Genomic DNA, 27,755 nt, shown 5'->3' with positions numbered 1-27,755 from the left:
CTAGTTAGCCAGACATGCTAACAATTGGCAGTTTTATTTTAAGCCGATAAACACATTCATTCCTTAGCAAACGGGCCATTGCGGTGGGGACGACACACACAACACAAACACACTTGTCGCTTCTCACAGATAGTAAACACACCTTCCCTGTTATGTTGACCTGTTAGAATCTCCGATCATCAACATTTACATACATGCCACTCTTCCGTCAACAGACTGTAAAACGATTAGACCTGCTTACCCAGTAATGCTAACAACCATAGTTGACTGAAGGGTGGGGAATGTTTATTCATCAGGGAGTTGCAGGCCGCAGAGTTTAACAGCACCTCTGATGAATTTCATGCAGTATACCTGTACCTAGTCTCGCATTGCCAGACCTTCCTCCACAGCGCTACGGAGGAGGGTCTGGCTAGTCCACACAGCATTCCGGGATGGGAGAAAAACCTGCTCTGGTTCATAAACCAATCACAATTGTCTTGGGCAGCGCTATTAAGCGCCAAACGGCGCTCCAGTGCCGCTGCAAAATAGCCTCAGGAAGGAACTTGTTTTGGTGGAACGTGTATGTTCAAAAGCTGTTTTAGTCGTGCAACAGAAAACTCAGGGCGAGGGGTAGTCATGTTGAAACTGAGAGGGGCCCTCCCCAAGCTGTTGCCACAACGTGTGAAGGGCTGTCCATATACTCTTATGCATACACTGTACTTTGTTTTTCTTTTGTCACGTAACCTTTTTTTTATGTATCAATATACCTTCTTGAAGGGATCATTGTGAAGTGAAATCAGTGTTATTATCTAACAACATCTCTGTCTGTCTGTAGCCATTATGCATTCTGTAATTTCACAATGCCTCCCTTGCAATGCAGCAGATTATATCTGCAGCTTTACCACCTGACATTATTATGATTTATCAATAGAATTTATTCACGGAAACAAAACAACACTTATTTCCTATCATACAACCACACAGTACTACGATCTTACATGGGTGTTTCTACACTACATCAGTGAATAATGAAACATGCCAACAATGCTTCCTTCTGTCACCCTCTTTGTAATTTTTGCTGCTTTGAAATGAGCTGCATTCAGACGTGCCACTGCAAAAGGCTGTCTTTCATTACCAGTCAAGGCCCGTGTATGCCGGATATCTTCTGTGAACGCCCATTTGGGAAGATTAACTACAGGAATATGCTTTAGTGTCTGATAACTGGAGAGTCATATTACATCGCCCAAGGTGGTTTCTGGGGCAACAGCGTGGCCATCAATCAGCTGGGTGTAATCTCACTAGAAATCGTTGTCAGCATGCAAATTAGTGTCAATTTCACACACTGCCTGTGTGTACACGCCAGAGAAATTGGAGAATGTCAGGTAAATAACACTGTAAAACTAGTGGTTGTGTACTGTATGTGCAGCCAATGTGTGATATGTGAGTGCTTTCCTCAGAGATATTATATCCAACTGGAACTGGAACATTAACATAGCTTAGTCATCACACAACAGTGCTAAAGCATGACACCCGTTGTGCAGGCATTTTGGTCTAAAACGCCTAATTGGACTTGCAGGTTGCTGTGCATTTCAGCTGCAAATGGCTGAGTGTAGAGTCATTACCAGAGTAATGGATGACAGGAACATCCAAGGCCTTTTAATCGTTCAACCTTGCAAGATGCATCCAACCTACAGACAGAAACAACTGCACCTGGCCAAGAAATAGTCCTTATAACTACAACGTGAAGTTTTTACACTTGAGTTTTTTTGTTTTGTTTTTAAGATTATTTTTGGGGCACTTTTGGCCTTTAATTGATAGGACAGCTGCAGACAGGAAAGGGGTGAGAGAGAGGGGGAAGGCATGCAGCAAAAAGCCGCAGGTTGGTATCAAACCCTGGCACACTGCGGTAAGGACTGGGCCCCGGTACATGGGGCGCACGCTCTACCAGGTGAGCTACAAGGGCACCCTAACATTTCAGTTTTTACATATTAAACAAATTAAATAAAACATGTTAATTACTCAGAAGTGCTGGAAGGTGGGTTTGGTTACCTTTGGACAGAGCCAGGCTAGCTGTTTCCCCCTATTTCCAGTCTATGTGCTAAGCTAAACTAAACTAAACAGATGCTTCGTATTAACTGTACAGACATGAATGAGAGTGATATCAGTGTTCTCACTGATATTCTGTACTATTGCCTTCATGCCCTTTTCGTAGAGCTATAGAAATGTTTGATGACGCCTGTTCTACATCAGTTGTGTACTGCAAAAATCTTCTTAAGGGAAACTACAGCTTGATCAACGGTTAACCTTTTGGACTTTGTGAACTGTACAAGCCCATGCTAACTTCAATGGGAACTGTCTACGTATCCCTCCTTTGCTACAAGCCCTTTCTTGTTCCATATTGATTGGGCAACGGAGGTTGAAATCAAGGCTGCTGCAAACCTTCTTGACGTTGACATCTACACACAGCACAGGCAAGTGGTTGAAGTATAGATGTATGGGAAAAAAGAGAGTTTCAGAACAGGGAATAATTTGAGGGAAGCCAGCGTTCAGAAGTATGCCGAAAATTAACCACACAGGCTGTCACTGAAAACTTCTAATAAAAGGAGGTCAATTGAGCTTAAAGAGAATCGCAAATGCTTTCACTTTGTTTTGAAACAGTTTCAAGATCAAAATGATCACACCTTGACTGGCTATGTTTTACAGTGCACCTAAAACGCATCTAATGTTGTCTTCTGCATGACATGAAATGCTGGATGCTCCAGCTTCACATCCAGTATGCACGTGCCTCACAGACTCTACCACTAACAATGAAAACTACCAAAAGAGACCAAGATCATAAATATAGTGAATGACCAATGCTGGAAAAAATATCTGCCATAAATAGCATCAACGATGATGACTGAAAATCTTAAAAGGAGTAGCCTATAACTTTAAACCCCAGATTTGTAGTGCCACTGTGCACTCACTTAGACATATATTCACTTTATCATTAAGAGAAGAGTTAATGATGCTAAAAGATTCATCCTCGAGGCCCCAGCTTCCTGAGGAATATCATGCAACAGACTGCACACGTGTAAGCACTGCAGGTCTATGCACTAAACCAGGTTAGCCTAAAGGACAGGGCTGAGTTGGATGTTTTTCGACATTGCACCTGCATATCTGTCCCACTTTCTGCTGTTGTCTACAGCTTGCTGCGCATTTTAGATTGTTCAGTCTCTGGAGGCACAAACCCCATTAAGCGAAACTAATACAAACAGGCAGCAAGGTGAGGTTCAGCAGTAGTGAAATTTCAGAAAGTATCGTGCTTTTGTTAAACTTTTCATCGAGTTGAAAATATGCTTGATGGCTTTACTGATCCCTTCATAACTTTGATTTTCTGCCAATTTGCCACTAAACCACTCATTATTATTGGCCGGCAGTACACAGCTTCAGCCCTTTGCCCTGCATCTGTGTTAATGTGCCAGTGTGTCCATACCTGTTTTGGCTACATGGAGTTGATTTGCATTTGTACTCCCCCTGAGAATGATTTACAAAGCATTGATAGGGAGGCTCACAGACTGGAGCACAATAAAACTGTTGTTTATGTTTGGCGGCGAGTGTTCATTGTCAAGGGGGAACGGCATCTTGTTTTAGAGCAATGTCGAGCCCCATGGGAGTTAACACGACAAGGGAGTTAACACGACAAATCATCTCTTTTTAACTGCCAGGTATGCGGGGACAGATGAAGCTTGTGCGATTTGTTATACACCAGCATTTTGCAATACGTCAATAAAATCGCCTCCACCAGTTATATGAAAATGGGCCATGGCAGGGCCATGCTATACATTTCAATAAAGGCTGCAGATTGGAAGTGCAGCGAGACAAGGACAGGGCTCGGAAAACAATGTGTAAAAGTCATGGCCAAGCCAGCAGAGTGCTAAGCAATCAGGCCAAATAGGGCTAAATGACTGCCTCAGTCCAAATGATTATGTGCAGCACATATAGAAGAGTTTAAATCCACTTTTAAATGTGGTAATGAAAATCCCTGCACTATTACATGGCTATTTAAACACTGATAGTGACACAAAATACACACGGGCAGTTTATCTTATCAAAGGCAACTACAACATACCTCACAACCCCTTCAAATATTTTGAATAAAAAAATTCTTTATGGACTAATAAAAAAAAAAAAACAATTTCACTCTTTAGAGGAGACACTACAGGTGTTGAATATGGTAAACATTTGTAAGTTTTCTAAAATGTTAAGTTTAAATATGGAAATGAGGCATTATCTTATATAAATAGGTGCTATTTGAGGGTAAATGGCCACCTCTCTGACATGGCCCTCTCATCAACTGGCTCACCGCAGGGGTGTGTTCTTTCCCCCCTCCTCTATATTCTGTACACAAATGACTGTTGCTCTGTGACTGAAAACCGACACTTTGTGAAGTTTGCCGATGATATGGTTATTGTCAGCTTAATAAACAACGAGGAAACTTCACACGGTCCGGTCATTGACCACTTTGTAACATGGTGCCAGGATGCCTTTCTTGAGCTGAATGCCTCAAAGACAAAAGGACATGTGTATTGACTTTAGGCAAAATGTCACTAACACTGTAAAAACTAGTATAAATGGCCAGGAAATAGAAGTTGTTAAAGAGTACAAGTATTTAGGATCCATTATTGATGACAAGTTGTGTTTTGAGCCAAATACTAGTTTGCTTTGCAAGAAAGGCCAGCAGCGCCTGTATTGCCTTAGAAAGCTAGCCAAGTTTAATATGGACAAGACCCTGTTGACCCTTTTCTATAGGTCCTTTGTTGAGTCAGTTGTCACCTTCTCCTTAATCTGCTGGTATGGGACCATTAATGTAAAACAAAAAAACTCCCTCTCCAGGTTAATTAAGGTGAGCAGCTGTATCACAGGTTCTAGGCAAAAAGGCCTGGAGGAGCTTTATCAGAAGCAGATGCTAAAAAGGGTTGAATCTATCCTGTCAGATAGTTCTCATCCCTTATGGGCTGAATTTCGGATGTTGCCATCCGGATCACGCTTTATACTCCCAAAACTCAGAACAAATAGATATAAATACTCTTTTGTACCTGCTGCCATTCTACTTTTTAATTCTATAAAGAACCATAGATAACTTGATTTATTATTTATGTTTTTAAAACTGCCTGCATGGTAGGCAATCTCTGCTTTGTGTGTATGATTGTGTGTGGTTTTATTATACTATCTGCTGCATAACAAATTGCCCCACTGGGGGACAAATAAAGTAACTTGACTTGACTTGACTATTTTGCATACATTTCCACAACATGAAATCTGAACATTAGATAAAGTCATGTTCAAAATTCTTGTGGGAACTTTGGATACATCTTTTTATCGATCCATAAATCAGAAAATACTGTCAACACCAGGAACGGACTGACAATCTGTGTGTTCGGGAAAAGTCCGACGGCGGCACAAAAATAGTCTAATAAAGTGATATTAACAGCCAACAGCAGGGAGCGCTAATATAATCACTTATATGCTACGTGTAAAAAAAAAAAAAAAAATGAAGAAGAAGAGTAGGCCTACATCATTAGATGTGACAATGGCTAGTAGAAAACGTAAGGAGAAAGGTAGATGGGAAAAATTCAAAGAAAAGAGGGCCAAGTCTCTCGAGACTTAGTCTCTCATCATAGAGCTTTTTGGTTGCAGTGCAACTGCCAGCAGCAGCAGTAATGTTGTAGTCCTTGACGACCAAAGCAGCACTGCATCACTTAGCCAGACTGTAGAGGACCAAGTGGAAGCTGAGCCTAAGCATCCACAGCCTGGTCATGATGAGGGAGACGGCAGAGTTAATTTCACATCAGCAAGAGGTACTGGTAAGTGCCAGGAGCAGGACACATTATAATAGGCTGCCTTTATCCCTATCTTAGCGAATTGCGTAGTCAGCTATCAACATGGGTGTGCATCATGATTATGAAAATGGTCGTGCCATTTAGTGCTGTCAAACTTAACGTGTTTAATAACTTCTGTTAGGTTAATTTGAAACATTAAAACGCGTTAGAAATTAATCGCGGGTTGACCACGATTTCACTTCGTTGTATGAGAGGTTGTAGTGAGCTCACTTTTGCTGCTAGGATGAAGACAATGGTATTTAATTAAACGGGAAACATCAGGCATGCATTGGTACCACTCAAAACGTGCTAACAAACAGGGAAGGGGGCTAAATAATTCACCAAATTGAACCAAAAGTTTAACCAAAAAAAATTCTAGCTTGCACTGTCTGTCTTCCATCAGAGGGCAGTCTTTCATATTTGCGTTTACTATTTTGGAACTAGCAAAGACCAGAGGCCTGTACTACGAAGCGAGATTTGGCGTTAACGAGCTAACTCGTAAGAGAGGGAGAGGTGAGCTCATAAAAGTTAAAACATTTAGAGACCGACAACCCCGTTAACATTCCCTGATGGGTATCTTTACGAAAGATATAGATTTGAAGCAGAGGGAATTACATATAGGCTATTTGTTGCCTTCTTTAGCCGTGTGTTGCCAATGCGCACATCGGTTTAAATTATGTTTTTATGTTTTTTTTAATTTTCTCTCACGATCGCGTACCACTGCTGGGGTTGCAACTGAAATAAAAAGGCTAAAGCAACGACAGTTTATGGAAAGCAGAAGTGTAATTATGGTCAGATCTTGTGCCTGACTGATGGGAAAGTGACCAGTGTAGTCTAATGTAGGCTATTATAGCTGGTGTACTGTACTGTATATTGGCCAGAATCTGCCTTTGGGGGAGGAGGGGGGCATATCATAGTGGGGGGTCTGGGTACCCTCCCCCAGGGAAGTTTTAAGCATCAACGACTTCATTTCCTGCATTCCGATACACTTTTATGCACCAATTTATGGTGAAATACCTCCATTGAGCCTATGTGAAGAATAAAGCACAGATGACAATTCAAAATATATCAAACATATAATGGAAAGTATGTTGTTACGTGTCATTGTGCATTTTTAAGTGAGTATATGGAAATCCTGGAGCTTACTATCACGTAGACTACACCACTGGATAATGATAAGCTAAACGTTGTGATTTACGCACAGCGTTGGCTTTTTTGCCAGCTTTCCTTCCTGCGTTTTGCCTGTAAAACCGTGTCTGTGTTCTTCATATTTATGTAGAATTATAGTTTGCTCTTCTTATGTAAAATATGCAGCTCTGGTAGATGTTTGCGATTGGTCGTGGTAAGCAAACAGCGCCTCTTTTATGTGAACGCGCGCGCCGCTGGATTGGGAAACCCTGGATTGATTGAACTAGTTGATAACCAGCGTCGTGATACAGCTTATGCGGGACCGCGGTTGTTAGGTTAGGTGAAGCCGGATCACTGAAAGAAATCCAGGACATGTTGATCTTGATTCGTAGTACAGGCCTCTGGTGGTTGTTTGTTAAAGCTTCACAGACAAAATTGATAGGGCCTAGAATTCAAGTATATCCTCTGTACCTTTAAAACGGACATTTCTGTTAATCCAAAAAATTTAAATACAAAAAAAACACCTGTGAAAAATCATTATAGAAGATTCCTTCATATTAACACAGTATATTATCCCCTCATTCTGTGGACTTTTCTTACAGTGTACCTGTTCCGTCTCAATAAAAACAATAACAATGAAATCCATAAAAATAGTAATATACAACACAAGAAAATGAGGTGGTGGGCTAGCCACAGTTCTCATTGAGCAGACGGACAGCCTGAGGGAAGAAGCTCCTCCTCATCCTCCAGTTTTGTTCTCAGGCAGCGATAACGCCTCCCTGATGGCAGCAGAGAGAACAGTGAGTCGCTGGGGTGACTGGGTTCCCTGAGAATCTTTATGGCCTTAGCCTTGCAGCGCCTGATGTAAATGTCCTGCATATTGGGGAGAGGAGCTCTGATGATCCGCTCAGCCGAGCGGACCACCCTCTACCACCAGGTAGTCTTTTTGGGTGCTGCTGCCCATCCAGGTGATGATGCTCCCAGACAGAATGATCTCTATATAGAGGGACTGACACTGGGAAGTTTGGTGTATGTAAGTGCTACTGAGGTGGAGATGTCTAGCTCAGAGTATGAAAAAAAAAAATTTTTAAACTCTTTTTTATATCAGAATAGGTTTACATGGTTTAATTTTCAAAAAACACCATATTTGTGTTGTACTGCACATCCTCTGTGCTGCAGCTCCTCTTTTCACCCTGTGTGTTGAGCTCTTTGTTTTAGCTACAGAGTGAGACATCTCACTTCTGTTCCATCTTTGTTGAGTTGCACATGCTCAGTACCTAGGTAAGGACTACTAGCCAGTCAGAAGCAGAGTATGAGGGCGTGCCATGCTAGCAGCTAGGCGAGCATTATAACGTGTGTTACAAAGTGACGCACGTTCATCACAGAAGTAAAGGCTGGACTACAATAGAGCTGTTTGGAGCAGTTTGTGAACAGTGTTTTCTGTTGGAGATGGTAAGTCTCTTTGGGGTGGACTTTGGGCTTTTTCACTTTGTAAACCTATAACATGCACAAAAAAGATATATAACAATAAAAGAAAGGGGAAAAGCCAAAAAGCATAATATGAGCACTTTAATTTTGAAGACACTACAGGAGAAAATGGTAAACATGTAAACTTCCCCAGTTGATTACTTACATTAAGACAATTATTTTTTTGTATTACAAGTTTACTGTATTTTTTTGTTTAAATATGCAAATGAGGCATTATTTAATGCTAACCTTTGGTGAATTGAGGGGAAATCTACAGACGCAAATAGACAAAGTGGAGTAAACTAAACACCTAAATGTTGTCTTTACAATAGTCTGAAAGAAGACATGTTATGGAAGCACTATTGACCAGATACTGTAGTGTCTCCCTCTAAAGCACAGAAAGGAGCAAAAATCAAGACAAAAACAAACGACTGCTCCTTCGTATTTAAACCAGGAAACTAAAACTCCTTGATTGTGCAACACACCTTAAAATTGGAGGGTTGCAAGCACGATTGGGTTTAAGTGATCACATTCAAAGCATGTACAAAGCTAAAATGCTTTCACCTGAAATCAAGTAAAGTGATTTTAATTAAAGGATGTGACCCGTAGGCTTCTCTGTTGCACAGTGTACGTCAGTGTGACGTACAAGACACACATGGGCAACCAGGAGCTAACATAAGGTCTTCAAGAGCTTACTGCGGAAAGGCTCATCTTAGGAGAGGGATATAAAAGGGATTTCAAAGACCTAGATATTCCCTGGAACACACTTATAGGACGGTAATGAAGAAGAGGAGGAATTATGGAATCATCAAAAATGGTTCCACATAATGTGTCTATGTGGAAAAGTCTTTATAAAGGGGCCTTGTAGTTCTTTAGAAAGACACTCAGGGTTTTCTCTGGAAACAGAACTTCAGATCAAAGTGCAGAAATAGATGCACTGGAAATAAATCCTCAACTAAAACAACATGAGAAGTAAAAGTAATTGCTTGCATGCTCATGATTTATAGGCCAAGTTCCCTATGATCAAATGCCATGGCTGATAAACTGCCTTTATGGATCTATTTTTTAATATTGCGCCAAGGCTGCTGAATGGTAACTTAAAAATAAACAAAAAGAGCGTAAAAAAGAAAATGAAAATGTCCCTTAACTAAACCTAAATAACTGGACGTATACGTATTTTACCAAAGTATCTGTCAGTGGCCTCACAAAGCCAGCCCACACATTTCACTTCACTCAATGTTCTTGAGCATGTGCATTTTTAAATAAGCTACAGGCGCTTATTTATTGTTATGGATCCCACTGGGATGATTCGACTGCCAAACCAATAAAAGGGAAAAAGCACCCACACATACAAGAGAATAGGGGTGGGGGGAAAAAAAAGTGTATATATATATATATATATATATATATATATATATATATATATATATATATATATATATATATATATATATATATATATATATATATATATATATATATATATATATATTTCAAATTTTCTTTCAAGCACAGTATACATATATACATATATATAAATATGTTAAATATGTGACAAATAAAAACCATGAACCTAAGGGTCTGTTGGGGGCTCAGTAGAGTTGGAGATTGAGGGTTGAGTGAAAGGACTTTAAAGTTTAGAGAACTCTTTAAAATACTCAAATATTTTGGAAGAAAATATCTCTTTTTCACTGAAAAACGCTCTAGTTTGATATGATATTCGTCTTTCAGTATTTGTCTGTGTGCCTCCGATGCACACAGACAAATCAAATCAGTATCCGGGAATGATGCATTCAGTGCTCGTTCTCCAGATTGAGCATATGGACTGACATGTTGACACATTCTGCAAGACAGAGTAATTGTCTTAAACGTCTGTCACTCTGCATAACTGTCAATCCTGACAAGTCTCTGTATAATATTCTTCAAGTCTTCTTTGTATTCATACAAATTAAATATGTAGTCACTGCTGTGAGGCAATTTTGTACATTTTGGCTTTCTGATTCTAGAATTTAAGGAAATAAATTAAGACTAAATGTTGATTGAATAACTTATGATCTATAATTTTGGAAACACTGTTCAACTTTTACAAATGGGTCGATGCGTTTTTGTGAGACTGCGGATATTACTGTTGTAGAGGGCTTTGTTCATATTTAATTTTTCTATGTTTTCCAGAACAATACTGTTGAAAAATGTGTGCAGCATGGAGAACACTGGCACAATAAACGCATGAAGAGGTATGGCTATTTGTATACATCTCTCTGGATATCTGACCAAGGACATTTGACAACACATACGTTTGCCCTGAGCGCTGCTGTTGCGTGGGTTTAGGATTTATATAAGGATAAACAGCGGGACTGGAGAAGCAGAAAGTTGCCTTTCTTTTTTCATCTGAATTTACATGTACAAGATGTTACAACTGTAGGATCAAACACACCAACAATGCAACACAAAGGATCTTTGTTCTTTATTTTCACATTCCCTTTCATGTAAAAGTTAAAGCAAAATGAGGACAGAATGAATCAAATTCTGGTTTATTTATATTTATAGAGAAACTGAGGTCCTGCTGTCTTACAAGTCCATGCAATCTTTCTTTAAACAGCCTTCCACAGCCCGAAAACTAAACTCTTCATAATGCCAATCACTTCATTTAAGCCTCACTATTAACCCTCCTGTTTTCCTCGGGTCAAATTTGACCCATTTTCAAAAAGTTTCTATATCAGAAATTTAACGTGGTTGGTTCCATACAATGCTCTTCACAAGTAGGATGCAGCTCTGCTGTGCCACGCTACATCCTGTAACGCACTGCAGTGCCCTGCTATGACATGAAATACTACGTCTACCATTTGAAGTCACTGTTCCATTATCTTTATTGTGACTACTATTGCCACTGTTTCATATCCCCAACCGCCAGACAGCGCCTACCAAGAGCCTGGGTCTGCCGAGGTTTCTTCCTAAAAGGAGTTTTTCCTCGCCACTGTCGCACTAAATGCTTGCTCTTGGGGGAATTGCTAGAATTGTTGGGGCTTCGTAAATTATAGAGTGTGGTCTAGACCTGCTCTATCTGTAAAGTGTCTCGAGATAACTCTTATGATTTGATACTATAAATAAATTGAATTGAAGTAAAATAAATGATCATTTCACTACTTTCATTGAATTTGGGTGTTGAAATGATAAAAGAACATTGAAAAGAGTGTCAAAAATGTTGGAAAAAGTGACAAAAACATCAGGGAAAAGCGACATGAGTGTTGAAAAAGACGACCAAAAAGCTGAAAAAAAAAAAGTTTTAAATTTTAAATTTTGACCCAGAAAAACAAAAAGTTGCATGGTCGACGGGAAGACAGCACAAGGGTCAAGAAACCATTAATGTAATGGTTTAACCAGTTCAGTAGCCTCATTATGCACCAGCTCACTTTGCTGAGTGAGACTTGTGGCTCTTGCACTAAAGATCATGAACTCTTTTATCCAGCACAGGGCCAACCTAAACCTGAGCCCTCAGTTATTGCTCGTCATCTGACAGCATCAGATACTCTGGATGCAGCACGTTCAGTCTGGTTTGATGGGTACCGAGGCCTCTGTGGGCACACAGTGGATGTGCTTGTGATTTTAGATATGGCTCAAATGTCTATCTCCCAACCAGCGGCGACTGTTTACAGTTGTGGCGCCATTTGTCTCTTAGGGCCTTGTTGACTGCTTGTGATATGCCACCAGATTGGCTGTCATGACCCAAGCGTTTTGCAGAGCCAACCGCTCACTCAAAAGGGCCAGGGAGGTCTCAGTGACTCATGCAATTACACTCCCCGTGGTGTCAATCATGCCCTGGAAAAACAGAGCCGCGGCCGAGCTGCTGCAGCCAACCTGCTGCAGCCGAGTAACACCAACACAGTGTTGTACTCCGAATGTGCGCACACGTTTGCATGTTTTTTTCCCCAGGATAACATACTGTAATAAAGCTCCTGTTTCCCCGAGGATTTCCCTCGGTGTAGTATGAGCTCAGGCAGGAGGCCACGGCTGCAGCACCTGATGATTAAGTGCACACACACCCGGTGGTTATTACAAACAGAAATGCCACTACAGCAGAATAAGCAATCTGCAACACATTTAAGGAAGAAAAAAAACACCTCACCCCACTGGTGTTAAAAGTGAGGAAATCTATTCTCTCTTTGTGTTGCATTATTCATTTCACAGGGGTAGAGCTCTCAGATGTGGCTCCCGATGTAATTTCATTGCGTACTCTCTAAACAAGTTAGTATACAAATACAGAGTCACAAGGTGTATTGTCTTTTCCTCAGGCAAAGAGTCAAGACGGTCTTGATCCCATTGCAAGCAGACAGCAGCTTTTATGTGTTGGAGATCAGCATGAAAGAGCACCTTCAAAAGCACAGCGCAAAGGCTTGACTGTATAACAAGAGTGGGTTCAGTTTGACCAATGGCGGAGCCCCGTCCTCTAGAGTCATCAGGATGAGAAAAAGATTACTGGTGCTAATGAGCGGGAGAGGGTCCTCAAGTGCACAAATTCAACGTGCAAAGATGATTGAGATAGACGTTCTCCTGCCATTTTACTATGAGTGCAGAAAAAAGAAGGGGAAAAAAAAAAAAAAATCAATGATCATTTCCATAGACTTCAGTGAGGAAGTTGGAGTGATAACTGTGCATAACAATGGGCCCGCAGTGTAATGAGAGCAGGGATCAATACTTGGCACATTCATGCTGGCGTTTGCCCTGCTGCTGGCCAGCAAAGCCGCGGTAATTAAGAAGTCTACCCTCAATCCAAATACCTCTCAGCTTAGCTCCTGTGTTCCTTGAAATATCCATTTAGCTCTTTTGCACTTGAATAACTGGGTGCCATGGTTATTTGTATTCTGATGTAAGCTCAATAACTGCAGAAACAAATGAGTTTTAGTTTAAAAAGCAAACAAAATAATCCAATGCAGTAATGATATAGACAAATAAACCTCAACGAATTTCCAAGTCCAATAGTTTTAACTGACAGAGTTACAAGTCCAATAGTTTTAACTGACAGATTTAGTCAAGAGATCAATTTATATTCGGGCAGCAGCAGTCAATACATATTCATTGCATCGGCAATTTAGTTGGTTTTCTTCTTTGTCTCAACTGAGTCCCACAAATTAAACTTTCATATTTTGCTTTCATATACTTTCATATATAATTTTCACGCAGAGATTAGCAAAGTTGCAAATGGTTCTGAAACTGGGGGAGCTAATTGGGATTTTAGTGTGCTGCACACTGCACTGCAGGGCTGTCAGCGGCCAAGATGATCAGACAAGCCGGCTGTAACAGAGACAAGACAAAAGAAAAGGAGCAGCATGAACTACAGAGTCAAAAGTAAGTTAAGCTCTGACTTGATCTCAGAGCAAAAAGGGACTCTTAAAAAGCTACAATAATCCTAGATGTATCAAATGAAGCCAAAATACAACTCAAAAACAAATACTGTAACTAGGGCATACGATCATGGAAAGACTGATACACATGGTTAATCAAACTCAACCAAAGGAGAGACAGTAAAGGATTTAGGCAGCGGATCATGAAATGACACTCCCTTATTATTAGGTACATGTACTGCAGTACCACACTGCCCTCTAGTGGATGTTTTATGTCCAAACACCATTTTATCATACCAAAACTGCATTACAAAAAATATATTCCCCTCCTCATTCTGATCTGCCAGAACAGTCAGTTAAGTGGGAGGTAATTGGGCATTAGTGGAGTATAGCATGCTTGTTTTCAATTTACAAATGACATTACACATCAACAATACTGCTTTTGCATGATGTCATTTACATTCTGTCATTTATCCTGCAAGATGACTCTCACTATACAGCTAATCTGGATATAAACTGCAATGAGCAGAAGTGTCCTTGTGTTACTTGCTTTCTTTATATGCTGCATGTGGGCTGCTCCAAATATGACTATACTTAATAAGAACTTTTATATCATTCTAAGCAATACAACCTAGAAGGACTAAATATTTATTTATCACCCGATCAAACTATAAGAGGCACAGACTGATGTCATGAAGTGGCGTATGTATGACACGCCAATTCGTATGCCATTATTGACGTGTTATCAAGACGCACACTGGCTTTTTAGCGTGTTTATCAACGCCATTTGGCAAATAGCCTATGGATAACTCCCAGAAAGAGGACTCCCTCTCTGTGATGTATTTGTGTAGGTAGATAGAGCGACAATGTGAATAGTGGGCACAACAGGAAATAGTGTGATGGTTGAGATTACTACAAAGCTACTAGAAGGAGAGGCTATATTGCCATCACAAAGCTCCAAGATGTTACTGCACTGCATTATGGTCTTTAGAGGCTACTGTCAGTGGATAAACTGTCTCTTCAATTTTTCCCTGAGCGTTGAAAAAAAAGCTGCGGATCTGTGATAAGAGGGACAAAAAATACTATTGGTGTTGCAGATAACCGGATCATGTTTTTACATTTAAAAACACCTTCAAAGCTGCACTCCATTTAGCTAGTTAGCTATGGGAATGACAAAAAAATACACCAAAGAGCAACATGGGTGCAGGAATGCACGGCCAATCACTTCCTCGAAGTCTCATTTTTAATGTTTCAGCGTCAGTCATGCAAAACAAGACAAAGTGCAGAAATTGCATTAGATGGAATTCTCAAGGATCCTCAAAATAGTCTCCCGACACAGCACACTTGCTCTCTTCTCATTTCAGGTGTTTACAAACCTGTCAAAGCTTGTCACAAGCTGATGACCATGGCCATGTGGGGCTTATCCTGTTGGGAGGGCTGCAGAACACATGCAGACCTAATCAGAGTGTCATTAATCCACGATGAAACATCTCTGTGACCGACTGTCAACGTGACTAGAAATAGAAACTCTCCAGAGAGAGAGAGAGAGAGAGAGAGAGAGAGAGAGAGAGAGAGAGAGAGAGAGAGAGAGAGAGAGAGAGAGAGAGAGAGAGAGAGAGAGAGAGAGAGAGAGAGAGAGAGAGAGAGAGAGAGAGAGAGAGAGAGAGAGAGAGAGAGAGAGAGAGAGAGAGAGAGAGAGAGAGACAACTCATCGAAGACAAATTCTCAGCAGCACCAAAGCTTTAAACATGCACAAATAACAAAACCCTAACAGTTTGAAATTGCAGACGATCCTGCCGGCGGGCTAAAAGTGGCCAGATAATGAAACCGACACTGCTGTCCGGTAACAAATGTTTCTGGAGAGGTACTTATCTGAATCTATTTTCTCTCTCAAAGTTGATGTGCGAGAGGAGATCAAACACCTTATAATTAGAACACATTGTACAAACACAGGAAACACTACAGAGATGTAGCAAAGGACAGTAAATATGTAAGTCAACAGCAACAGTGAGTATACAGATTTCTGACAGGGAGACTCATGGTCCCCCACAGCAGTCTGATCAACTCATCACCCATTATTCTCCAAATGTGTTCATTTGCACTGATTACTGGATGTTATCCACTGGAACACTATTGATTATATAAAAGTGAATACTACAGGTTTTTTTTCCTTCATACAATTGAACTGCCGTTTCAACTGTTCAGGTCAGTTTGGTCAAGTTTGCATTTGGAGTGCAAATGCTGGAGATTTCAGCATTTATCCTACTTTCGTCTGTCTAATTCAACCAGTTTTCCATTACTTTTAGCCAACTATTTGAACACTGTATTCATTACTTATAGCTCGGCCTATTTTGGCCATTTACCCAATGCTTTTAGATATCGTTTACCCAGCGATTTCAACCATTTCTTCTTTACTTTCTATCTCATTTAACCAGTTTTCCATTCCATTTATCTGTCTAAAACTGTTTTCTTTAAGTACTTTTAGCTTACTCTTTTAGCCATTTATTAAGTCCTTTTACATAACTAGCCATCACTCCTAACTATTTGGACTGCATTCATTACTTTTAGCTAGACATGTTTATTGCAGCCATTTATCTGTTACTTTTATCTTGCGGTTACACTTCTCTGCTCATCTGCAAGCTAGTTTTCACACAATCAATTGCAACACGTAAAAAGTTTTTTTTCCTAATAAAATCCTGATTTTTTTTTTTTCTTTTTTTAATTGGTTGAGCTACAATTTTTCTACACTCCTGGGGTACAAGTAGCCTGCTACCACTTGTTGTAAATCACTTTATTATGGGATCAAAACCTACTGTTCCAGAGTTCAGCGTGTTAACGAACACAACGCAACAGTGTGTGTTAATTCATGTCCACACCCATCAGGGCTCATTTAGCAGATCATTGTAAACACCTCAATACCATCAATGACAAATACTTGTAGCGCCAAAATCAACATTTGGAAACACTGGGAAATCTGCTGTGGATATTCCATGTGTTATAGCTGCTGGTGATAAATAAGCGTTCATACTTCATCATCTCCACTGATGGTGCATGTTGACAGAGCCAGATGTGTTACACACACAGACACACACACACACACACACACACACACACACACACACACACACACAATTCAGTCCCCTCATCACTGTCTTTCCTCCCACATTCTCCAGCTTTTCTCCCCCAACCTTCCCTTCATTCCAACTCCACTCTCAACTCCCTCTTCTCCCTGTTGACTATCACACAGCAGCAACAGCAGCATACAGCCAATAATGTGGGTCATAGCTTGGTAAAACAGTGGCGCTGTGGCACAATGTCATTATCTTGGATCTCATTATACAGCAGATGACTATTAAGTTACAAATGAAGAGGTTCGAGCACGAAATTACATGCCAAGTGCACCAGTTTAATGCATCATGATTCAATGATTTGAGAGACAAACGGCAAAAATTATCATCTATTTTGCAGTGAGGACAACACAATTGACTTGTCCTGCCCAAAAGCTTCCAAAGTGCCTGTAAACTGCCCACTAACATCTTTTACTGTTAATAAGATGATTATTGCAGCCAACAAACTGTACCCGGGACAGAATTTACAACATCTCCAAAGCGCACAGACGCGCAATAACCCAAGCAGAAAGCAGCGTCTGCCAAAGCGTTTCCTAAGCTTGCATCCAAACATCCAGCATCACTGCCATGCTTTCCTCATGAGCCGCAGCCTGTCTGTGCGCACGGAAGCAGCTCCAAATCATTTAACTTCTCTGAATAACTCTTTCTTACCTTTCCAGCCTTGGAGCACCTGCGATAAGCATTTGTGGCTCCTGCCGTTTGGTTCATGGCGAAAACTTCTGCGGGGGGAAAAAAGCAAATAAAGTAATGCCGCTTTCCTCAAACAAAGTTGGAGTTGCATTCAAGAAGGCGAGCACGTAAAGCTGATGAATGTTTGTTTAACCTGATTTGCTGGAATCGCCCTCGCTGTCGCTCCTCGTGATCTGCTTGCAAAGAGCCTGTTTGATACTCGGAGACGCGTTAAATGGTTTATTGTTTTCTCAGATGTAGTCAGGAGGATTTACCGAGATCTCCTGTTTGGTGATCCACGCAAAGTCCTGCTGATTGGTCTCGGAGTCAAATGTAAATCCGATGAGAACTTTCCCAGCAGAGCAACTGTGAAAGGTGACGCTTTTAACTCCGCTTACTGTATTTGAAGACATTCACTTATTTGTATTCACGCACTTCGAGTCTGATTTGAGAATATAACACTCACCTGCTTACACTGGCGGAGCCGCGTGGGTGTGTGTGTTTGCGCAGCAATTGCGCAAGCGCATCGCATCTGTCAGCCTGACTACACGGGGCTGAGGAAGGAGCCTTTTAACACTGCTCGCCCACAAGAGCAGAAAACAGCAGGAGAGACTGCAAGTTACACTATAATCCTACATCATGAGGAAAAAATATAACACTATACTGTGCAAATTTCTGTTTATTAAAAGCAATACTCGATAGCCTACTGCGTGCTTAGCCTATGTGCCTCTACTCTGCAATTTTCCTACTTCTGATCAAATAAAAAAAAAAAACTGCAGGTTGATCTCCCTCTTTACAAAGCGGCCTAATACCAACACAGTGACCTCTATCAAATTCAAATAGGATGACTGACACCAAGGATTACAAGTGACAAATTATTTGTGACAATTACAATCAATATCGCAGCACGGGGAAGTGAATTTGTTTAGTTTCAATTATAAAATAACAAATGAATGTTACATGGGTAAGCTTCCAATGGAGGGTGACAAATTACTGGCCGGGGTGCTGCTGAGCTGTGACAAAGTTGCTGTCACTCATTTTCAGAAAGGGTTGCAGATGTCTTGGCTTATTGAAATACATTTGCACACAGATGTGTCAAATTAAAAGTAAAAACAGACAGAAAGTGTCTTAGGCCACCATGAGCCCCAAGAACCGCTCCTTCGCATAGATCCACTAAGTCTCTGGTGGTTTGATGATGGCGATAGAACACTTTGCAACACATCCAATACAGCAGGTGTTCAGTTGGGTTGGGTTCTGGTAGCTGTGAAGGCCACAGCATATGATTTAAATCATTTCCATATTCATCGAACCATGCAATGGCCCCTTGTACCCTGCAGGAAGCATCGTTTGTTATGTTTTTCCTTCAATCCATCAACCGTCTGTCAATTACATCCAGACAATATATGTCCAACACACTGATAAATGATCAAAAGACGTATTCCGTTATATATTTACCTTCATGCAACCCAGAACAAATAAAACATAAATCATATAGCCAACCATCCAAACAAGCAATACCAACATACATCAGTACAGACATGAGACTGATTGTTTGAAGGAGCTTGATGTTGTAATACCACTGCAAACTGTAACACAATCTTTTTTCATACAATGGCCTTAGAACGCTGTCATAGCAGAAGCAATATAGCCCTCCATAATATGTGTATTTACATGTCCAACACCACACTAAATGTGTCAACCATTACATTTTCACTGCTGGCATCTGATAAATTATTTCATTATAGCGCCTTTCGTGTGATAACAACAGATATCTGAATGTGAACTGCCATGTCCGATCATCCCTCAGTTACAGACCCGTGAACTGAAATGTTGACTTCATTTGTGTATTTCATATTTAAGTAATTGAAATCATAATCATTAATTATTGTGGATGGCTGTGGCTCAAAAGTAGAGAGGGTCGGCCCTCAACCACAAGATTGGCGGTTCGGCCATGTCAAAGGACCCTTAAGCAGGACACTGAACCCCAGGTTGCTCCCCAGACGCTGTATGTGGGCGCCCACTGCTCCTAATTAGGATGGGTTATAATTTTTTGTATTGAATTTTCCTCCATTGTATGATTATGTGACAAGATAATAACGTGCCTTCTTCTTATTCATTTGGCCTAAAGATACATAACAATTTAATGAAAAGGTACATGACGACATTACTGATCCCACTTTGAAAACTGTTCAGTTGGCTTAAAATTATCATTTCAATCAAACAAATCAATTCTGTATGTATGTATGTGTGTATGTATGTGTGTATATACATATGTGTGTGTATGTATGTATGTATTTACATAGTTTTCTTTTCTTTTTTCTTTTGTTTAAATGTATGTGGGTGTATATATATATATATATATATATATATATATATATATATATATATATATATATATATATATGTATTAGTATATGTATGTATGTATGTGTGTGTGTGTGTGTGTGTGTGTGTATTTGCTTTGAGCATCACTGTGCCATAGAGTGGAGGGTGGGTGCTGGGTGGGCATAGAAAGCTGTGCATAATTGTAGAATGAACTTTCATCTGGGATTTATATATAAATATAAATTATCATCATGGTCCAATTTTTAAACATTATTGGACCAATCAGGGCCTTTGGAATATAAATGTCACAACACAGTGTTATCATATATCCATGTTGTATCATTATTATTATTATTATTATAAAACAGCCAAGATGCACTTGGGTTTTGTCAGCGTTACACATGACTGAGGTTATATTTGAGTATTATATCACATCGGAGAGTTGGATATATTTTTAATGATGGAAGACATGAGCAGGTCAGCATTCACTGTCTTGCTCATGGACACTTCAACAGTATACCTGGCTGCTGATAGACAGACCATGGCAGTTTTTAGGGATCTAAGACCTCTAGTCTTCTGGTTACAGGACATCACTCTCCTCTTTAAATGAGCCTGTTGACAGAATCTATCAGTGGACCATCAGTCAGTGTGTGGACAGCGCTGATCCACAATGAAAGCTAAGGACATCTGAGACTCAGGGTTAACTCTGACCTATAGATCGTCTCACATCCATTTGTTTCTGCACCAGCTTTTCCCACAGGGGCTCAGGCAAAGAGACACAAACCACAACCTTAACTAAATGATGTGTGAATTAAAAAGGTGCGCATTAAAGCTCATTTTCTAGCCACATTGAGGAGCTGCCCTTTTTGTTGTCTTAATATGCTCCATTTGGCACAACTGCTGACTTACAGTAGTTTGCCTGCTTGGTAGTCCTGTTTATACAGTGAATGGGAGCCTCCATTACAGCTTATGTTTTCCTGTGTGCATATTTTAGTGTGGAATCAGCAGATGCCCCTTTAAGCCATTGCATTTAATTAGGAGCCAATCTTTTCACAGAAACGTGCATGCATTAGAGTGTGTTCCGATCACAGGGGCTTTGAAGAGACTTTAAATTAAAATAGCTCCATGCAATAGATTCACTGTGTAAATAAAGTCAAATGTAGAAAGTCAAAAGAACAACGGTGTGCCCACAAGGTACATGGTCACACTATTAAACACGCTGGGGGTCTTGCAGAATGAAGGGGTTGAAAACTTTAATCTTCAGGCACTCACAGGAGAAGGAACAAGTAGACTAAAAAGCATTTATTGGCTTTTCAAAAGGACAGATTTAATGACCAGTTTGGAACTGTATCTTTTCTGAAGGGTCTTAAAGGTTGAATCACATCTTTTCAAGTCTTAGAAACAGTCAGGTGCCCATATTTCTTGCTGTAATCATCCTGTTCATACTGGCCATCCATTAATCGATGCCTTCCAAATGTAAGTGATGAGGGATATAATTTACAGACCTCTTTCTGTGCAATAATATGTTCCAGTTTATCTGAAGCTAATCTGAATCCTAAACAATCAAGCTTAGACAAATCAGGTTATCTTCTAACATCACTGTGTTTTTAGTACCAAATTTGCAAGTTCCCAAGTTTGTTTTTTTAAAGACAGAAACTGTCTGGGGGAACATAGAGGATTTTTTGTACTAATACAGTGAGACACTTTCGAAAATATTTTTTTCACAGAATGAGGACAGTGGAGTTTGTCTCTGTCTTCCACTGGATTCATGTTAGGAAGACATTATTTAATGGCCAGTATGAACAGGAGGAATGATTACAGCCAGCATCTTCGGTTGGTCTTTTAAGCACACATTACTGAGTTCTCCACATTATTTTCAGGCTGAGAAACAATCATTTATATCTAACTACATAGCTGATAGAACATGTCTCCATTTGAGAAGCTGGAGAAGCTAATGTAGTTCTCACATCCCAAACAGTCTGGCTGAGGCTGAATCGACGAGGGGAAACAAGCCCCTCTTTAGGAATAAACAACACATTTCACATCAATGGAGAGCTACCTCTACATAAGCTTTAGTTCATGGATGCTGCATTCACCCTAATGAATGATTTATTCTGTAGTAACTCTGAAAAAGCTCTTGAGCAAATCAACTTTCAGAAAAGTTTTAATGCCAAGAGGTAAAATTCAGTGTGTGGCTTTAATAAAATGGGTGGGTGGCTTTCATACGGGAATCCTCTTCTTCCATAAGCCTCTCATCAACATGGGAGAGATTATCTCAATTTGATAACCTTTTGGTATGCAGGTCCTCAGATATTTTTTTCAGTGCTCCTCACTCCTGTATATGTGAATGTTAATGTGGGGTAGCTGCTTTCTGCGTTGCTGTAACCAGATAATGGACTTATGCATAATAATACTTGCGGGGATAATCTAGTTTTGGAAGCTGGTCTTTTTCCCCCCGGATAGCATCCTAAAGTTATTAAAGACGCCCTTCCTGGTTCTCCAAACGTTGTGCAATTACACACAGTATGTGCCGATGCTTCAGAGAACATCAAATCTGCAAATTGGTTTACGTAGATTGTATGAGCCAGCATTTTAAACCACAGCACTGGTATTTTCACATTATGTAAAAAGACCAGGTTTTGGCATATCATTTTGGGCTGTTTATTGCTCTCTGGAGTTATTATCGTTCTAATATTGTTCAGTTGGCATAAAAAAGTAATTCTAACCATTTCTAACAAATGATGCTAGGCCATGGTCCTATCAATTAAGACACACAAAAAAGGACATATTTGTGCTCATTGTGCTTTTATTTTTGTTGCATTTGCCTGTACCTCCAACACATTGTCATCGCTATTCATTTTTCATGCTAAAATTAGCTGACAGATCCATAAAGGCAAGGTTTTTTTCAGCCAGGAGAGATAGAAGAGACAAAACGACTGCACAGAGGAGTGGAAACTCCACGGTAGGTGCCTGTACACCCACACAGATATACACAACAGCACAGGGAATAATTACATATATCTAAAATAGTAATGTGTTTGTTTCACAATGTGCTACATCTGAACCCAGACAGTGACGTACTGTAGAGTTTCAAATCACCCCTGTTGGCCGAATTTGGAATGTTTGGCTATGTCACGTGCATCAATATTTCCCAAAACAGCAGTGAGTCGTATTCGTGGAAGCAGATGGTAGGTGATCCCTTCTTCCTGGAAGCCATGAACACACCACTTCAATAACCTTCAATCACATGATAGGATAACCAGAGAATCCTTACAAATGTAAACCACAACAAGGAGTGATACAGGCCTTTTAGCTTCAGATCGATCCAAATACTGATTCAAACTCGCATTATTCGGATAGATTTCACCCATTTTACTATGAAATACTTAACGCAGAGGAACGGGTTTCTGAGATTTGGGCATTTTATTGTGGTCGACTTGGGTCAACAAATGCAATAATTCCTTTGTATTACTTTAAAGTTACCTACTGCAGCTTTAAAGCTGAAATTCATAATGTCTTGCTGTTTAAGTATTTCATTTTTATGTCTTGAAATATTGCTAAACTCACATTTACTATTCAGTAGTTATTAGCTGTTCACATCTTGATACCTTTAAGTTGTGTACAATTACTTTCATATAGCAAAATTAAAGTCATCCCATATCACTTTAGTGTGTAATTTCATCAAATTAGCAAATACATGTTTACACACAACAATAAGGTATACAGAACATTTCAGCTTTTAAGCAATAATCAGATAGCTTGACAAGCCAGACCCACATCAAGATGTTGGGTCTGGGAACTCACGGCTCAATCCGAGGGGCGGGATAAATGGTTGTCTTTTCAAATTCCCTCAAATTCTGCACTCATAGCCAACCAGAGCAATGATAGTTGATAGATTAAACTTTTGCCGTATCCGGTTGGCAAAACTCCGAACACATCTTCCTTTTTTAAGAATGACTTCAGTGCTTAACTCCAAGTCTTCCAGAGTCACGGCCAAAGCCGATTTGAAAGGCCACTGTTCGCCAGCAGCAGCAGCCATCTTCTTTGTTTTCAAGTAGCAGGGAATTCACGCTGAACCGTTGCAACTCTGCGGTCCTTATCTTAAGCCCGCCCACCAACTCTATACACGATGCGATTGGCCTGACCAGAATTTGGTTTTTCCAGCTTGCAAACCAACGGAGAGTTGCTAGACGACCCTGGCTGCAAATTACATTTGCTGCTGCTAGGGTGCGTCTAGATTTAAGCTAATAATCAGAATCATTTCATGCACAGAAAATAAATGTTTGTTTTACTTCATGCTCTGAATGAGGGATATGATGCAACAGTGATCATGAATTACCTGTTTAAAGTAGGAAATTAAAGACATAACATGAAAAAAAGTCAGCAGAGTTACTCAATGATGAACTGCAATTCAGCAGAACGATTTGTGTTTTGAGTCGGATTTTGACTTTGAAAATGAGTGCAGAGGAGGAAAAGGTCATCCCATAGATTTAGGGATTAGAGCAGCTGCTAGGCCAATCCCAGTCCACATCTGGTGCCTGCCGTCCTGCCTGCTAACACACCTCTGGCTGCTCAGCAACACATCACATTCCAATTAACCCTCAACCGCTCTACGGACAGCAGATTTCATACTGCACATCATATCTACATGGACGGCTGTTTGCCCGGAATAAAGTTTGCTTTGCTTTTTGTTTGCGTTTGTTGAATGGTTTATCCTTAACAAAAAATAAATTAAATTAAATTATCATGATTCGTTTTCAAATGGTGGAAGATAATGTCTTTAATCTTTACTTTGAACAAAAAATAACAATAAAATAAAATATAAAAACACAATGAGTGCGTAGCAACACACCAAAAGGAAAACAATATCTACGAAGTGTTACAAATAATATGTTCAATCTGTCCAAAAAGGAGCGGGATGAAGCCGAAGCTTGTTATTTTTCCCACCCCTCATTCAACTGTAAATAGCTCCTGTATATATTATATATTTTGTATAGCAAGATAACAAATATACACAAAAAAACATAATTTTAACCACATACCAAACATTTTTTACATTTTGCACCAAACAACCCTTTACCCTCCATCAGTATCATATTACATTACATGTCATTCAGCTGACGCTTTTATCCAAAACGACTTATAGTTGCTATATATGTTAGAGGATGCATGCCTCTGGAGCAACGATGGGTTAAGTGTCTTGCTCAGGGACACATTGGTTGATGTATCACAGTGGGAATTGAACCCAGATCTCCCACACCAGATGCATGTGTCATATCCACTGCGCCATCACCACTCAGTATACTAACCTATCCTCACAATAATCTCTCTTCATCCTCATATCCTTTTAATAAAGTGTTTTTATAAAACTTTTGGTAACACTTTACTTGAAGGTGTCGACATAATCGTGACATGACACTGTCATGAACGTGTCAGAAACGTTATAAACAAGTCATAAATGTTTATGACTTCTGTGTCATTCGGTTTTTGTCATGACAAGTTGACATTGTTTGGGTTGTCTTGATTATGACAACATGACATTAATCCAAGTGACATTACCAGAAGTTGTCTTGGTCATGACAACTTGACATTAACCAGGATGACATTGCCAGAAGATGTATTTGTCATGACAACTTGACATTCATTTTCTTTGGAGTGTCCTTATTAAGACAACTTGACATTAAACAGGATGACATTATGTGACTTGTTTATAACATTTATGACACGTTCATGACAGTGTCATGTCATAGTTATGACAGTGTCATGTCACGATTATGTCGATACCTTCAAGTAAAGTGTTACCAAACTTTTTAAACTTTATTATGTTTGTACAATGTTTTAGCACCTGGTCCAAACCATTCCACAAACTCACCCCACAGATTGTGATGCACATACGTTTTTGAGTTGTTTTTGAGTTTTTTAAAGTTTAGTTCTCCTCTCAGATTATACCCACCCTGCCTTTCCATAAACATATTTTGTAAATTTCCCAGAAGTAAATTATTTCTTGCTTTGAACATGATTTGTGCGGTCTTAAATGTAACCAGATCAATGAACTTCAGAATATGTGGCTTTAAGAATAATGGATTTGTCTGTTCCAGGTATCCAACGTTATTGATGATTCTACGACTGTAGGTTGGTTTTGTATGCGTTTCCCCAGATTTCCACACAGTCGGTTTTCTGTGGGGAAGAAAAGTTCATAAGGTCATTCAAGTACATCAAAATTGTATCTCAAGATTGCTAGATTCTTTAAAATTCAATACCTGTAAATTGAACCTCAGACAAAAGCAGCTTCAGAAATACCCTCATTAAGTTACCTCCTGTGAGTTTAGTTTTTTGTTGCATTTTGATTTTGTATAATTAGTTTCCTAGTGAGAAATGTTGCACCAAGTCTAACTGAGTGCGTAACAAAACAACAATGGCATGCCGTTTTATGAACAGTGCTTCACAACACCTACCGTGTGTAACTGATATGCATTCATCGTGTAAACAAGAAGTGCAACGGCATAATTCAAATTTGAATGGGTGCTTTCTGTTTAGGTTATCCCACAACTAAGGAGGATTCTACTTTGCTACGGTCTGTGAAATATGTCACTGCAAAGTACTATTTGTGTAACAGACGATTCCTGAGAATTACATATGTCTGCCTGATATCTCTCCATAGTGGTAGGAAATGTAATCTGTAGCAGTATCAAATTCTCATGATTATTTGAAGCTGTGTCTGTGGAAGACTGGCTGAGAAGGGAAGGTTTGAAACCCAAAACCCCTCTACCATAACATATGGAAATGAGCTGCGTGATCTTATTTTGATCTTGGGCCCCAGCATTCAAGAGGAGACGTCCCCTTTCTCTCAGGTGGAGAAGCTGTTTTGACAGCTATTTCCAATGAGGGAACAGTTGGTTTGCAGCAAAACTGCTAATAATTTACAAGTTCTTGCTTGTCATTATGTGTGCCGCCGATGGTTGTTTGTCGTAGTAACGATTCAGGGGTCCAGTAAATGATGATCAGGTTCAAGGGGCATTATTTTATTTTTGTAGGAACTGCTATACACAGTACAACTACAGTCTTCAACAGTGAGAGTTGTGTCTTCTTCTGTTTTATATGTAGTTTATTGTAAGGCATTTCTTTAAACAATGAGACAAATCAACAAAAACAGTCAAGTAACCGGTTAACTCAGACATGTACAGAAGAAAATAAGAAATATACAATTAAAATTAAATAATAGTAAATGGCTTCCAGTTGAGAGTGCTTTGCATTAGATTTCAAGTAATAGCCATGAAAAAGTAGCTGGTTGAGTTACTTATCCTCCTCCCGGTCTCGCCTGGATAAGCAAGAAATGGGTTCCAGATAGGCAAGATTTTTTAATTGAGTTTGTTCTCGATAACCTGAATCTTTCAATCTGTATGACTGAAACCATGTCAGCCATCCATCTCTGAAAGGAAGGGGGAGAGGGTGATTTCCATAACTTCAAAATTAGTCTTTTGGCGACAGTCATCCCCAGCATCAAGGACTGTCGCATGGCTGCAGGAAAGCACAGAGTGGATTGTGGGCAGCCGAAGATGGCAAGTCCATCTTCCAATATTTGGGGCCAGAATCCAGTAAGAGGGCAGAGCCAGAGAGTGTGAGACACTGTTCCCTCTGTCACTTGACATCTGTCACACAGGGGTGAGACAGAAGGGTAAATCTTGTGCAATCTGGATTTAGAGTAGTGAACACAGTGGACAACTTTGAACTGGACCAGCTGCTGTCTTCTGTTAACGGAGCAGGGCTGTATTATTGACTCTTATCCCATGCAACTTTAGATCAGGGGTCTTCCAACTTTTTTTGGGCCAAGGACCCCTAAACTGAAAGAGAGACGAGCA

The 27,755-nt window shown here is 39.9% G+C and overlaps 1 protein-coding gene across 1 annotated transcript in view; it reads right to left on the bottom strand.

Annotated features, from left to right (window-relative positions):
• LOC116040060 (dipeptidyl aminopeptidase-like protein 6) overlaps window positions 1-18,067 on the bottom strand; it is a 260,883-nt gene extending 242,816 nt beyond the window's left edge. The window contains exons 1-2 of the mRNA XM_031285298.2: window positions 17,726-18,067; window positions 17,554-17,621 (exon numbers count right to left, since the gene is read on the bottom strand). Of these exons, the coding sequence (XP_031141158.1) occupies window positions 17,554-17,610 (57 nt within the window). The 5' untranslated portion in view covers window positions 17,611-17,621; window positions 17,726-18,067. The remainder of the gene's footprint in view (window positions 1-17,553; window positions 17,622-17,725) is intronic.
• Between the last annotated feature and the right edge of the window lie 9,688 nt (window positions 18,068-27,755).

This window comes from Sander lucioperca, chromosome 23 (assembly GCF_008315115.2).
Source record: "Sander lucioperca isolate FBNREF2018 chromosome 23, SLUC_FBN_1.2, whole genome shotgun sequence".
Classification (NCBI taxonomy): Eukaryota; Metazoa; Chordata; class Actinopteri; order Perciformes; family Percidae; genus Sander; species Sander lucioperca.
Note: the sequence above shows the minus strand (reverse complement) of the source record. Positions and strands in the feature narration are given on the sequence as shown.